This window comes from Anomalospiza imberbis, chromosome 6 (assembly GCF_031753505.1).
Source record: "Anomalospiza imberbis isolate Cuckoo-Finch-1a 21T00152 chromosome 6, ASM3175350v1, whole genome shotgun sequence".
Taxonomy (NCBI): Eukaryota; Metazoa; Chordata; class Aves; order Passeriformes; family Viduidae; genus Anomalospiza; species Anomalospiza imberbis.
Genome location: NC_089686.1, coordinates 33,583,389 through 33,597,657, shown reverse-complemented (window position 1 = coordinate 33,597,657; position 14,269 = coordinate 33,583,389). Strand labels below are relative to the sequence as shown.

The 14,269-nt window shown below is 46.0% G+C and overlaps 1 protein-coding gene and 1 long non-coding RNA gene across 2 annotated transcripts in view; both read right to left on the bottom strand.

Annotated features, from left to right (window-relative positions):
- Window positions 1–1,601: 1,601 nt before the first annotated feature.
- The window catches only part of RAD51B (RAD51 paralog B), a 417,280-nt gene continuing 404,612 nt past the window's right edge, over window positions 1,602–14,269 (bottom strand). The window contains exon 11 of the mRNA XM_068193163.1: window positions 1,602–2,192. Within this exon, the coding sequence (XP_068049264.1) occupies window positions 1,684–2,192 (509 nt within the window). The 3' untranslated portion in view covers window positions 1,602–1,683. The remainder of the gene's footprint in view (window positions 2,193–14,269) is intronic.
- On the bottom strand, window positions 10,030–13,303 carry LOC137475660 (uncharacterized). Its single transcript, XR_011000010.1, has 2 exons — window positions 10,768–13,303; window positions 10,030–10,731 (listed from the first exon to the last, which is right to left on the bottom strand). It is a non-coding gene; the product is annotated as an uncharacterized lncRNA (long non-coding RNA).

The following is a 14,269-nucleotide window of genomic DNA, read 5'->3' as shown; positions in this document are numbered from 1 at the left end:
CAGTAAACATTCTTACTACACAGAGACCCCTGTGTGTCCATTCATTCAGACACACCATCTGTGCCCACACTGGGGCTCTCACCAACCCATATGTGTGTGCGTGTGGTTTCCCATCATGTGTGCTTTCACTGAAAGAGTAAAGTGAGGAAGAATGGGCCTTTCCGTTTCTCTAGGAAGGCACTGAACAATCATGTTGTATATGAATCTGGAAAAAGGAAGTGCTCCCATTTGGAGGAGAATTTAGGTGCTGAGAAGAGAATGACCTCTTCATGCTGGCACAATTTAATTTATCTACTTACTGGATATAGCCCCATTAAACCACTTGCAGCATGGCCAAGATTAGGCTATATAAGGCCTAATTGCACTCCGTTATGACACTTGGTAGAAAAACCCTTCACACCTTTAGACTTTTTTTTCAGGCTTATCAGGTATCATATGTCCTTATGTTACCCTGGGACCTCTCAAGGTCTTTTGCAGAGCTCAGTCCCTTTGGTAAAACATTAGAAGAGCTTTCTCATACCCTATGGGATTAGACTGCAGAAGTGGTCAGTCTGGTCTTCCATGAAGCATTCCCTTGTGCTGCAGGGGTTGGCAGAAGACTTGTCAGAGATCATAACAGCCTCAGTGGATCACACAGAGCCAGTGTGCATGAGAGGACAGCACAAAAGCTGCCATCAGGTAGGACCCATATGCTGTAACAAAGGGAAATGGGGCAAGTCTCAGGCTCAAGGCATTTCCAGAAGAGGTGAGGTGATGACTGCTGGTGGCATTGCTTTTGATGCAGGAGGTCTTAAAATTACTTATTTTAAAAGTGTCATTTTTGATATTTTATAGCCAGCAGGTTCTTTTGGCACTGAGAAGCCTCATCGTTGCACTTTAGATGTTATTAAAATTTGCCACTGCAGTTCTAGGGAGAGTCCTTGGGCTATTTGCTTCATAGCTGGAGTTAGCAGCCAAAATACTTACTGTAACCTGAGATTTAAAGGTTTTGCATGTTATTAAGAAAGCAAGCTGCAGCCTGCCCTCTTCCCCATCCTTTCTTCAGGGTGGCTAAAGTATTGCAAATACAACACATGTATACTGCATTTTAGCTGACTTCACAAAAACAAATCTACAATACTGTAATTTTTATGTCAGTAACACATGTGAAAAGAATGTGTGAAGTCCATGAAAGTATGTAAAGACTCATGCTAGTTCTGTGTTTAATGATAGTGAGATATGAGGCTGCCACATCACACTGAGGTGTGTAAAGCTCTGGCTCTCTGAACCAGCCTTTAAGAAGAAGGCTGGAAAGCATTTGCCTCCTCTGTGCCATTTGTGTTGTCAGGAATGTGCTAAAACCAAATCCCTGTATACTGGTAGTGACGACTGGAGTAGGCCCAGTCTCCACATGAGTAAGATGAAGGCATTCTGCTTTTTGTGGTCCCTGATAATGTGGAAGTCTGTTATGGACGGCTTGGATTTTTTTCAGGGTTATAATTGGGAAGAGCCAGATGATACCTACATGTGAACTTCCCTGTACATTAAAACATTGGGAATTCTTTCGATTTTCCTTAAATTTGATTTTCTGGGGTGGGGGGGAGAAGAATAAAAGGTCCTGATATAATTTTATTTTTAATGAGTAAGTGCAGTGTTTCAATAAGTATTTTTCCCTGTAAGATTAACTCTCAGGTAGAGAGTTCTTCAGCTTAGAATATCTTTTCTTGAAATTAGTGCTTTTCCTCTGCCCTTACCATCCTCTTTTGCAACCCCAGAAAATGAAGGCTGGTACATTCCTGAAGACTGCTCCAAAATACACATCCAGCAATTGCCAACTTCTGCCTCAGCTGCATTAATGAACCTCTTTAAGTCACCAGTGCAATGCAGTAGGTGCTTACGAGAACGATATTCAGCCACGGTCTGTGCTCCAGATACCGGGTTGGTTGTGAAGCAGGCAAGTTTCCAAAGCTGGGATGGCTTTCCTGTTACCACTTTCCATGCCAGCTGTCTCAAGGAGTTGTTATAAGAGGTGCTAACCAGGTGCTTGAGAACAGCATTCTCACCTCCTTCCCCTTTCCATGCTCTGGACATTGCTCCCAGGGAGGAAAATGCTATTAAGAGTATTAGGTCATCTCGGTGCTTCCTGTTTTCTTGACTGATTCTCCTGTAGCTTGCTGTGCTGATTCTCAGGTCCCAGTGCACTGGGGTTATGGCTGTGTACAAAATAAAGGCGGAGAAATGAGTGGCTGCATCACAAAAGCGTATGACTGGACATTTTGTTTTGCAAGGCTGGTGAGACAATATGAATCATACTGTTCCTCCCACACAGAAATCCCCTTCTGCTATAGTTATGCCTTGCATACCTAATAGCTTAGTAACTGGCATAAAGAAACTTCTCTGCAAAGCTGGGGAAAACTGTATCTCCCAAACCAAATGCCACCCTCCTCAGCTTTGGTCTAGTACTGACATCTCAGATATTGACACTGTGAAAATCATTTATGAGAAGTGCCAGTGGAAAATGATTGGATGCAAAAAGGGCAATTACCTCTCCCTTAGATAGCCAAGAATAACTGGAATGTCCTTTAATTTTGGTTACTCCACATGCTTACATGTGAACCTTGCTGGGAGAATGGCAGCAGCATAACAAAAGCAGAAGAGATTGTGGGATTATTCAAACCCCCCTGCTGCTCCTTATGGGTTGTTTGATCAGAGGGGCTCAGCACAGCTCCACTATGGCTCATGCCTGACATTCACATCTATCTTTGCAGGTCAGTGAAGGCTTTCTGAAGCAGCCCAGCTGCTGGGAGGCTCAGAGTCCTCATGCCCCCCGAGTGGGTTCAAGGCATGCAAAACGAGCACCATTTTGTTTATTGCCTGGTGGAGGCTTTCCAGAGTCCACATGCCATTGGTCACGTGTGGAACCCTGCCATGGGTCATCACTTTGGGCAAATGCCTGGCAGGGAACAGGAAGTGGAACTGAGGAGAAGTCAGTGGTATCAGATTGGTGGGCAGCCAGGAGCTGCCAGCCACTTTGTCCATGCACGTGTTGCAGTACGCAACACAAGTTTCAGGTGCTGATCAGCAGTGCAATATGGGATAAAGAAGGAAATTCTGGCAGCATATGGGAGAGATTTAGGCTGAGATTTAGGTGAGGAGGTGGGAAGACCTGTCTCAGGAAGATGTCTAGAACGCAAGCTACTACAATGGGAAACTGCTACCCTTTCTCTTGTGTGTCTGGGAATACAGGGTCTGTGAGTCCTGTAGTTCAAGTTTACAAGTTTAAAACACTGAATTCAATGCATTTTCATAGGGCAAGTCTTGCCCAGCAACTTCCAGGATGGTTTCACTGGGTCCAAAGCACTCATGAAGAACAGGAGGAGTATTTCCATTAGCTCCTTGAAGGCAGGTAAAGCAGCGAGGTTGGTGTGGCCACAGCCTCAGGTACTGAACATGCTGGGGACGCAAGGGGACGGGTGGGAAGTGTGGCTGGTGGGGATGCTGGACACATCTGTCCAGACTCTGTGAATGCTCTTTCCCTGGCCCCTGGTAGTGGCTCTGTTCTGCCATTGCCATGCTGGCTCGCTGTCCCTGAACCGCAAGCCCCGCTGCCAGCCCACCCCATCCTGCCCTGAGAGCACTCGCCAAGCGCCCACCTCCCTGGTGCCCGCCGCTGCCAGCACGCGCCAGCTGCGCCGTTTGTTTTGGAGGCCCACAGCAATTCCCTCCGCCCTCACGCCCCTCTGTTTACAGTATCGCAGCCGCTTCCAGCCTGCGATAGCGCAGTGGCCGCCAGGTGACCCTGGCTTAGTGTAAATATTTTGCTTTCACTGGAAGGAAATGTGACATACATTTGGGGTGGAAGTTATCCAGAGGCTGTGGCCTCGGGAGCCGAACTGCTGGGAAGCGCCTGCCACAGTGCTGTTAAGGTACCAGCACTATCAAACACATTAAGACACAGGGACTGTGTGCCAGCAAAGGGCCAGATTTGCTTCTCAGTGACACAGCAAGGACAGCTGGGGGTCAGTGAGGAATGAGGGTGCCCATGCTGCCCAGGCACAGCACAGTAAGGCACAGCAAGGCTGTCTGCCCTGGCACACCTGCCCCTGGGCAGCTGAGCCCTGGTACGAAAGAAGGGCATGGCAGAGAGAGATGAGCAGAGGCACTTCCCAAACATCCATGTGAGTTTGGAGCAAAGACACCATAAAAAAAATCACTACACAATGATTTGTGTTCCTTAAACCGTGTGGCCATGTAAGCAGCCATGGGTAATGTGGCAGGTCCCAGTCTCCTGCTAATGGGCTTTGTCCCGCACTGAGGACAGTCTGGTTTAAGGCCTGGATGGGTTTTAAAAACTGCCTCCAGCTGAGGGGTGTTTGCTGTTGGTGACACTTGTGATTGCCTGCCTCAGCCTGACTGACTGTAGATATGCTTAAAAAGGAATAGTAATACAATGCTTAAAGGCATATTGTACCAATTAGCTAGTGTCACATTTTACATCTGATAAATATTAATTAATGGTATTTCAAAGTATAAAAGGTGCTGGGAATTCATGCATTGACTGGAGAGAAATAGATCTCCCATATTTAACCATGAGCTTGCTGAATTTGACTTGGCATAGCTGGTTACCCTGGAGTGGTGTCTGCTTTTTTGGCATTCCTCCCTGTCATACCAAGGTGCCGACTTCCCACAGGACAGCCCAGCAGCCTCCCCAGGGAATCAAAGAGCCAGATTATCCAGAATGGGCAAGCTGTGCCAAGTCAAGGGTTTGTTTTTGGTAAATATCCAGAAATTAAGGCTCTAACTTGTTGAGGTTTTAGGCCTTGCCTAGGCCCCGTCCTTATCAACTGCTGTGAGCTTAATTACCAACCTTTGTTTCTCCAGACAGTCAAATACATTATGGAGAAAATGCATGTGTGTTCGATTCACTTGTGAAAGGCTTGACAGTGGATAATTTAAAATCAAATTACAGTCTGCTGTTAAAACAAACCCAGAAAGTTCCATTTCACAGGACAATGCTCCTCATGCACTAAAATAAAAGCTGATACAACTGCATGGTAATGCTCAGCCAGTTCATGAAACTGCAGGGAGGTTAATTGACTTTTTTAGGAAGATCCCCAGTGAATATTAAACAGACCCTGACATTCCTAGCACCGCTGCCTGAGATCAGCACTTCACTATGTGCAGAGACATTTAAAGAGCTCTTGCAGCAACCACTGACACCATCACACTGAATCCTGCCTGGGAGACCTTAGAAATGAGTCATGGAGGGGAATTATCCTCTTCCTTAGAACACACTGCCAGTGTGCTTAGCTGAACAGCAGTGGAGAAGGAAGGAAATGAAATAAAAATTTTCAGAATTGGAAATTTTCATTGCATCATTTTATAATTAGAAATAAACAAATACATATACGCACACTTGTATGTATGTATGCATACAACTATATATACATACTGGCCAAAGAAAGCACTAGGAAGCTGTTGCAACCAAAGCATGTGGCACACAATCCTAAGCAGGACGTTCTGTTCATAGTAGAACATAATGTAGCTCATGGAAGCTCAAGGATGAAGCAATAAAAGTTGTGTACTAGCCAGTTCAAGGTTACACAAAAACATTAAGCTCCCTCGTGTTTAAAAGACACTGAAATGTGATACGTGAACAAAAAAAGAAGTAATATCTTTAAATTTTAAAAAAGTATAGCTGTTTTACTCTGTAGGGATCTATGGGATCCTCCATTCTGAGGAAGAAAAAAGATCTTTTTCCCAGCTGGAAGGAGGGATTCATTTTAGGTTGAAGCAATATGCATGTGATATTCCTCATGTGGTAAATTAAGTGTAGGCTGGCAAGTCTATGGGCCGCTCACCATCTCTATTTAACATTCAGAGCTGAGCTGTGGCACTGAGCACTGAGGCTGTGGGACATCATGGGGCCACTCCTTAGTGCGGGTCAGGCTGCTCTTACACCTCTGTATTCAGACTTAGAACTGAAAATCATGCCAAAGCTCTTGCCTCAGGACTTCAGTTGACCTGCTAGCTCTTTGAAATCACCACCAGCAGCACGTTAGCCACCACCAGTGCCCTGCAAGGCACTTGTGTGTTTGTGTGAAGCAGGAGAGTTATGGAGAGGGACTTTTGGCTGCCACAGCCTCGGGTGTGCTGTGCTATGTAGTGCACGTGCTGTGAGCTGCTGCTTCTCCTGAGAGCAGCCAGAACGAAGGGGCCCTGGCATCACAAGGCCGAGAGACAGTCCGTGCAAGGCCAGCAAGGTGCCAGTCCATGAACTCACTGCCACTACGGATGTGAAATGCTGGGAAAGGGCAAAGGAGCTCCCAGCCATTTCAGGCAGGCTCAGTTCCCTGCCTGGACCATGACAGACCAGTCTCCCATCACAGACTCTGTTTAACAACAGATTAACTGAATTCTTTTGAGCTTTTCTTGTGCTGAAAGGACTTTGCCCAAAGCAGCTGAAAAGACAGCCCAAGTATCCAATACTAGCAGCTCTTTTTGATCCGCTTTTTCTTTGACATTGCCTGGGGCACCCTTCCCCCACAGCCCTACAATGTAAATTCACTTTTTAATGCAGTTGGGCTGGATTTGTGAGGAGTGTAAAGTGCCAGCCACCAAAAGGGCCAGTCAGAAGAATTGCCATCTAAAAGACCAGCTGGCAGAGAAGTGATTTAACCTGACAAAAAAAGGTGTTGAGACTAGTTTGATTATTTTGGGGGTGGAGGGTGAGGGCAGGTGGTAGTGTTGGCAAGAAGAAAGAGCTCTGGACCCAGTAGAAACAGCTCATTCAGCCAAGCACTGAAACTGGTGCCAGCTCTAGATAAACTCTGCTGCTCCTCTTGCATTTTTATCCAGATTTGTCCCAGTCAGCACCAGGAACTGCCAACGGGTGCATCTCATCAATAAAAACAGGCTAGAAGAGACTTGTGATATGTTTCCTGTGTGTTTGCCTTGACTCAGGACGTATCTTGCACCCAGAGCCCCACTTAGCTGTGCCAGTTCCAAGAGCCGGGTTGATATTTACACCATCATGTATGGGAGCTGGGGCAGCCATCAGCCTGAGCTGCAGGAGGAAACCTCTCCCTTGTTCACAAGTGCTCGCTTCTGGGGTTTTGACCCATTACAGATGGAGCAGTGGGGTGTGTGGGGTGTGTGGGATATGTGGTGTATTGCGAATTGCAGCTCTGGATGCAGCTTTAGTGGTCACCACCATCACTATGTAAACACCTGTGAAGAAGCACATGGTTCACTTTCCAAGCACAAAGCTGTCCCATAGAGAGATGTATATTTCAAGAAGAGGAGAAAAAGATACATGTGGCATTTGTTTCTGAGCTAGAAAACATGAAAATTATGCTCAACAAGAAAACATAGCTGACAGGTAGCTGGGAGGGTTTTGTCCTTTCAATCTCTGTGTCTATCAACAGAAGATGTGCTTGAAAATTGCACCCATCATTTTCTTTTGCAGAGTAATAAGCAAATAGGTTTCAGCCTGTCGCCTGCAGGGAAATGGTTTTGTAATGGAAGGAGCACTCTGAACTAAATCAACAAACAAGAGAATGGCTGTGTTTGTTTTTCCATGTACTGGAGGTGAGGGCTCAACCATGCTGGGGTTTCTTTCACATCCTCTCCACTTGACACAGGGCCGGGGACAGGCACAGACACAAGAAGAGCTGCACATCTACATGGAGGGAGCACTGCAACAACAAAACTTTTGGTCTCTGCCTTCCCCCCACATGTGCCGTGCCCTTCCTGTCAGTGGAGTGGGAGATGTGGGTCTCTTGGCATGCCTGATGCTCTCCCTCTGGCTGTATTTTCATGAATGTTTTAAGCCAGCACTTGTCACTGACATGGGAGTTGCCCGAGTGTCTCACTGCCCCTGGCTTCTTGCTTCCTCCCCTCAGCTCTTGTGCAATCATAGTTAAGTGCATCGGTGAGTGCAGCTGGACCACAACCAACCAAGGACTACAAAAAGGATGCATTTTTTTAAATCCGGTGGTTCCCCACTCCAGTTCACTCTCTTGCACTGGGAGTGAACCTCTTTTGGCAGTGATGATGACTTATTGGGAGAGACATTCATGGCCCTCTGGCCTGGGGCAAGGGGTGACCTGGGTGGGTAGGGCCCTGCTGGCCCCAAGGCATTCCTGCCTGCTCGTGTGGGTGGCAGGAGAAAGCAGCAAGTAAACTGAATTAATCAGCCAGAAGCTTCGATACTGGTGGAAGCATCTAGCTCACATACATACATATACTTACAGAAATGCACTTTACTACAGCCAATTTCACGAGGCAGGTGTTTTTGCTTATTGATTATGAATCCAGAACCAACAGTGTAGTTTTTTTTCATGCTTTGTTGTATGTCTGAAGGATGTGTGCCCAGCACAGGCTCAGGCTAAGCATTAAGTTCGGAAAAGAGAATTACCTAGCCTGACAGGGGCATTTTTTCCTCCTTTAAGCTGCATTGCAAAGACAGACAATTATTTGGAAGTATCTTGTGTGCTTAATCAATGCACAGGAAGCATTTGTAAAGGCAAGGGCAGCAGTGAGCGTATGCTTTAATCCTGTCTCGGACACAGCATTCCCCTTATTCATCTATTCCCTGCATTTGAACTGTTAGCTCAAAGGCAGGCCTACAGCTGGAATGAATAGCTTAAGATAGCCCTCTCCATGTCTAGGCCACTGGATGCCCATATGGGCTTATGTTTTTAATGTATATTCCCCATTGTCCCTCTTTTCTCCTAGCAGAAGGAGAGAGGCATTTCTGTGTGCTCCGGTGTGTCTTGTGTGTGCCAGGCCAGGCAGCCCTGTGCCTGTACAAGTGCTTGTAAGCACATGCAGATATAGATGTGCCCATACAGACCCAGATGTGCCCAGACAGACCCACATTACTAGTCACGTTTAATCTGTCTATATGCATGCCTATTCTGCCATGCAATCAACATATACAGAAGTCTGTTGAAACTGGCCAATTTCTTTCCTCTCCTGAATTGCCAAATGCTGGAAGCTGCAGGCTAGCTATTGTGGTTACCCTGATTCCCAGGTTTCTCCTGCAGTTGGCAAGTAAGCGGCACTGCGAGTTTCCTAACAACTGGGATGAAGTTTTGTGTAAATCACCTTCTAGGCGTTAGACTTTTCCCAGCAAAAGAGGGGGGTGGGTGTTTGGAGGAGGGAGAATTGCTCTCTTTGATGTGGGGATTAGTTCACATGTCAGCATTATCCCCCTTTTTTTAATATGCTGTGATTTATAGAAGGGCGGCTATGAGAGATAGCCAAGGGGACACCCCACGTGGGACTGACAGACACCACCTCCCAGAAAATACCTACAACTAAAGCAGCTGGCATCAACAGAAAGACTCCAACTGCAAAAAAAATGAAAGCATTGTAAAAAAGCCCTGTTTTGCCTAACAAATGCTTTTTAAAAATTAGGATGTGCTTTACTGCTTATTGAGCAGAAACTGGTTTTCCCAGCAGCAGAGGGGGAATCTTTCTGCACATCCACAATAAAGAAATTATAAATGCTTTTTTCCTTAACAAAAAAAAAAGTTTGTTTTGTATTTTCCCCTTAGAGCACACATCACTAGTGAGAATGAGCATGGTTTCAAAAATGATTATGCTCGCTTGAGACATATTTAGCAATGGGACTGCTCCAGTCAGATTTTCCACATTCTCCTGCATGAATATTTTATCAGTGCTTTAGAAAAACTTCACTTTTTGGTCAAAAGTTATATGGTTGATCCAATCCAATCTTATGTCTATTAGTGTTGAAGGAAACTTTCCTGATGTTCTTCATGGGAACGGGATAAGGCTCTGACTTACTAGGCTAGAAGCCATATTCAGAGTAGCTTAGCTTAGCATATCTGAATTACTTGGGCTTACTGCTTTGTGTAGCGTATGGCTGAGAGGCTGGCAAAGGAGACAGTGATAGATACAGTAAGAGATTTAACTAACTTTTATAGTTTGTATCAGTATTTTTTCAAATTTCTGTCTGTTTTGACCCCTTTCAGTTCGTAGTTTTTTATTTTTCCAGTTGTCTTTGAATGAAACTTTGAGATATTCTAGTAAAGGAAACTTTTATTTGGTAATTAAAAACACAGTTTAATTTCCAGACAGATCAGCTCTTTGAGCTGATTCCCTGTGTGGCTGCTCTTGTGTTGAAGGCAGTGGGAGAGACGAGGCTGTGGCAGCCCAGACTTCAGAGTGAGCTGCTGTAAAACTCTATCCTAGACACGCAGTTTTATCATGTTTTTACCACAGAGATACCATGGAGTCTTCCTTGGGTGTTTCTTCAAGTCGTCTCCCACCCAGCCACCCAAAGCCCTGCATTCACCCTTGATGCTGCTTTGCTTGTGCTCCTTCCAGCCCAGCAGAGGCAGCTCAGCAACCGCCTGGGCACCTCACCTTGAGGGACAGACAAAAGCCAAACCCCTTCTTTGCTGCAATGTTTCCAATGGTCTCCTGCAATTCCCCCCGCTATTCTTTTAAGCATAAAGAGGTTATTGTGTCACCCCCAGCAACCCATGGCTGCCACTGACAACCAAAGTGTGACGCACGACGGGACGTGCCCCACACAAGCAGGCTTTGTGCCCGGGGCGGTGCAGTAAAGTGGCCACGTTCAAGTGTGGCCTCACAGTGTGACTTCTCCCACCCCAGCCGGGGCTGCTCCATGTGCTCTGACCCAAATGCTAATCGAACTACTAAAACCCGCGGTGAAAGCACAGACAAAAGCTCCTCTGGCACCTCCCCAGGCGCAGCGCCCTGGCACAGGGCTCCTGCGAAGGTATGCTGCAGCACGCTCACAGACCTGCCTGGCTCTGCAGAGCAGCGTGGACAGAGGGGCAGCTTTGGCTCTCAGGTGCCTGTGCATGCCCCACCTCGGCTTGCTACTCCTCCTTTGTGCCACTGTGAAGTGACTGCAATCACAATCCTTCTCAGAAACGTGCACAGAATAACGTGTTATGTTCACAGGCACCCTCTCCTCACGAACAGGCAACAGCAGAGTAATTCAGAGTGATGCTTCCTTTCACCCCAGCCCGATGTGGGGACGGGGATGGTGTGTGGAGAGAGAAGGGTGACTTGGTGGACTGGAAATGATAACTGTTTCCACAGCCTGGGAAACACACTGCACATGTTTCTGGCAAACAAGGGTATTTAAGAGACATGGCACATGCTGCGCTACTTATTCTTCTTCACAAATGGCCCACTGGAGCCAAAAATCAAAACCATTTCCTGCTTATTTGTTCAAATTGTCAAAATATTTGACTGAATGAATGTCAAGCAGTATCCTGAAGACAATACTTCATAGAAGGAAAGACAATTTGGAGATCGCTGTGTTCCCCCATTTCACTGCACTTTCCAGAAACGGAAAATCCTCCTTGCTGGTCTCCTGGCTGTTGTGTGCCAGGGTGGACAATGCCAGCTGACTACAGCCACACACATCACTGACTTTCACTTTTTTCTACATACGTTACCATTTGGGCGCTCAGACCTGTCTCCATTGTCACTGGCAGCTTGACTCTCTCCCCAAGGGTTAAGTAAGTTTTTCCTTTAAATAAAGAGACAGCACCAGCTGATTAAACCCCAGTACTTATGCATGTATTTTGTTAATGCTTTTGAGTAAGAAAAGTAATTCCTATATTATTCACGTGCGCTCTCATCTGGGAGAAGCAAGCTTTCTTAACTCCTTTCTGGATTGAGTTGGGAACAGACAATTTAAGCAAAGTTTGTTAAATGGCATATATACTAAGAAGTTAGACAAACCTTTCCAGCAGCTATGTTTGAGTGTAACTGAGACTAGAACTCAGATTTTATGATTTTGATGGCTTACAGCTAAGAATGAAACAATGTAATATAATATAAAGAAATAATCAAACAGCCAGTCAGCCAAGCAGGACAGGCTTAGACTTTTGAATACACTACACTTTTGAAAATTATGAGAAAAGCAAAGAATTTGAAAAACTGTCAGTTTGGGGGCTTTTTTTTTGTTTGTTTTAAAAAGTTATGTTGATAATGATAGAGCTTAAATCAGAACAATATGAACAGACTGCAACTTAAAAACTTACCTGGTCTTTTCATTAAAAAAAAAAAAAAAAAAAAAAGAACCAAAACTGAAATAAATGCTCAATTTGATTATCCAACTGTTTGGCTCAAAGGTGCAACTTGCGTGTCTTTCTGTGGTCTGAATGAAACCCAGAGGAACATTAGGCCCTGACTGCTAGATACAGCTCCCATGCTTCCAAAAGCTGAGCATGAATCATACACCACCATGTGTGAAATCCTACATGAAAACATCAGGAGGAGGAAAAACCTTTTCCTGCAAGAGACACCTGCCCTCCCTCACTTAACACTGATAGCAGGAAACGACTGTAGCTGCTGATACATCAGAAACAGCCCTTGAATATTTCTGCCTGTCATCCAGATTTATTAAAAGATCACTTCCATTTGAGAGTCTCCAAAAGCATGTGTTTTTTCTGATATGTTATATATAAGAGTGATGCAAAAGTAAATGTTACCACTTTCACAAGTTGTGTGATGAACTAAATACCTGCATCATCTGGAATTTGGTAATGGAAGGGCTGTATTTTCTTTTTGACTCCCTAGTAAGATATTGTCAATGTCCAGCAAAGGCTAAAATTCTACTGGACCACAGCTGTGTACCTTGTATGCTCTATGTGACTTCCATACCAGCTGAAGCAATTAACCATTAGTGCAGCAGCTGGGATAAAGCAAGTGAGGCAACTGTAATGTGCCTTCAGTTGGAAAGCAGCTTCAGGTCTAAATGGCAGCCTTGTCAGACATTCACCTGGTTCCACTGCTTGTATTTATAACTCGGGAGAGAGCTCCAAGACTCTGGAAATGCTGCAGCTAAATAGCCACTTTCTTAGCACCCTGCTCACTGCAAAGCTTCCCTGGCACTTGATTAGGAAAACACTGCAGGGGATTCACAGGAACAGGGACTGGGGTCAGGAGAAAGCATTAAACCTTCGCGTGTAACTTTTCATGTGACCGGGCTGGCGGGCCAGTGACTGTGGTCTCCATTGGCAGGCAGTGGCTTGTGGAGACCTGGGAATTATTATATAGGATTGGGAGAGAATGCCAGCAATGCACACAGAGCCCTGGGGGAGGATGAAAGGCAAACGCCACGCAATGAATGAATTCAGAAATATGCATGCAATTTCTGAATGACTTCTTTCCCTTCGCTGAACCTGCACACCAGTTTCTGCAGCCACCAGTGAAAGCCTCATGTCCCACGGTTGAGAAGATCCATACCAACCCCCTCGGCTCTGCCAGCCCACAGCTGCTCCCCAGCACCTGCCGCTGCATGGGCACAGGCCACCTATGCTGTCAGCAGAGGGAAGAGCAGAGTGTTGGTGTGCCACGAACGAGGGTCTCTGCCAAGACACTAGTGAGCCCCTAAATGCAGCTGTCTTCAGGAGGAAAGTGGAGTGTGGCTCTTCTGAATGTGGCAGCTCCCACTGGTGGTGGCTATGCTGTGGGGCCGTGGTGAAACCCATAGCTGAGGGCAAGGGGAGAAAAATTCAGTGTTGCTGCTTCATCTGTCTGAGCCAAGCAGTGCCAGAGCAGCCCACTGGCTGGGGGCAGAGCTCAGCTGGTGCCACCTCCATTGTCACCATGGTGGTTGGAGGCCCACCTGTCTTGTGGCTGGCCTTCCCAGGTGGCTGCAGTCAGATGGGGTGTGCAGGCATGGGCTTCGAAAGCATACTCAGGAACAGTAACTTGCTGCTTCCCCACAGTGTATAATTTTGGAAAGAAGGGAGGAGAGCCATCTAGAAACGGTGTCCGTGCAGCTCCTCACTTGGCATAGTAGAACCATCTTTTATTATCCTTTGGGGCTACAGCTAAAAACAAAAAATGCTTTCATTTCACTCTGGCAGCAGCTTTGGTTGTGTGTGCTCTGGCTGCTTCCTTAATTACAGTGGTTGTTGACAACTTCTGATAGAGACCCTCTCTTTGAGCAGTCCCCCCACTCCCCCACTCTTTTTGCACTCTGAACACATAACAAACTGGGACAAGGTTCTGTAAAAATAAGCTCACTGTAACTCAGTGATTCCCATGCCACAGTTATGCTCTCTTCTGTCCTCTCAGTTTGGGCTGCTGCTGTTTATTTCCTCTTTCTGGCTATAAGACGTTTTATTTATTAGTGCTGGATTTCCTGTTGCCTGCAGCTGCCCGTTCTTTACTCTTCCCAGTGCATTTTGCCACGAGAGGCTGTCTGTAGGTTTGTTGTCCCACTGACTGAGATACTCTCGTCAAGTTTGGTTGGTGGTTGTATTAA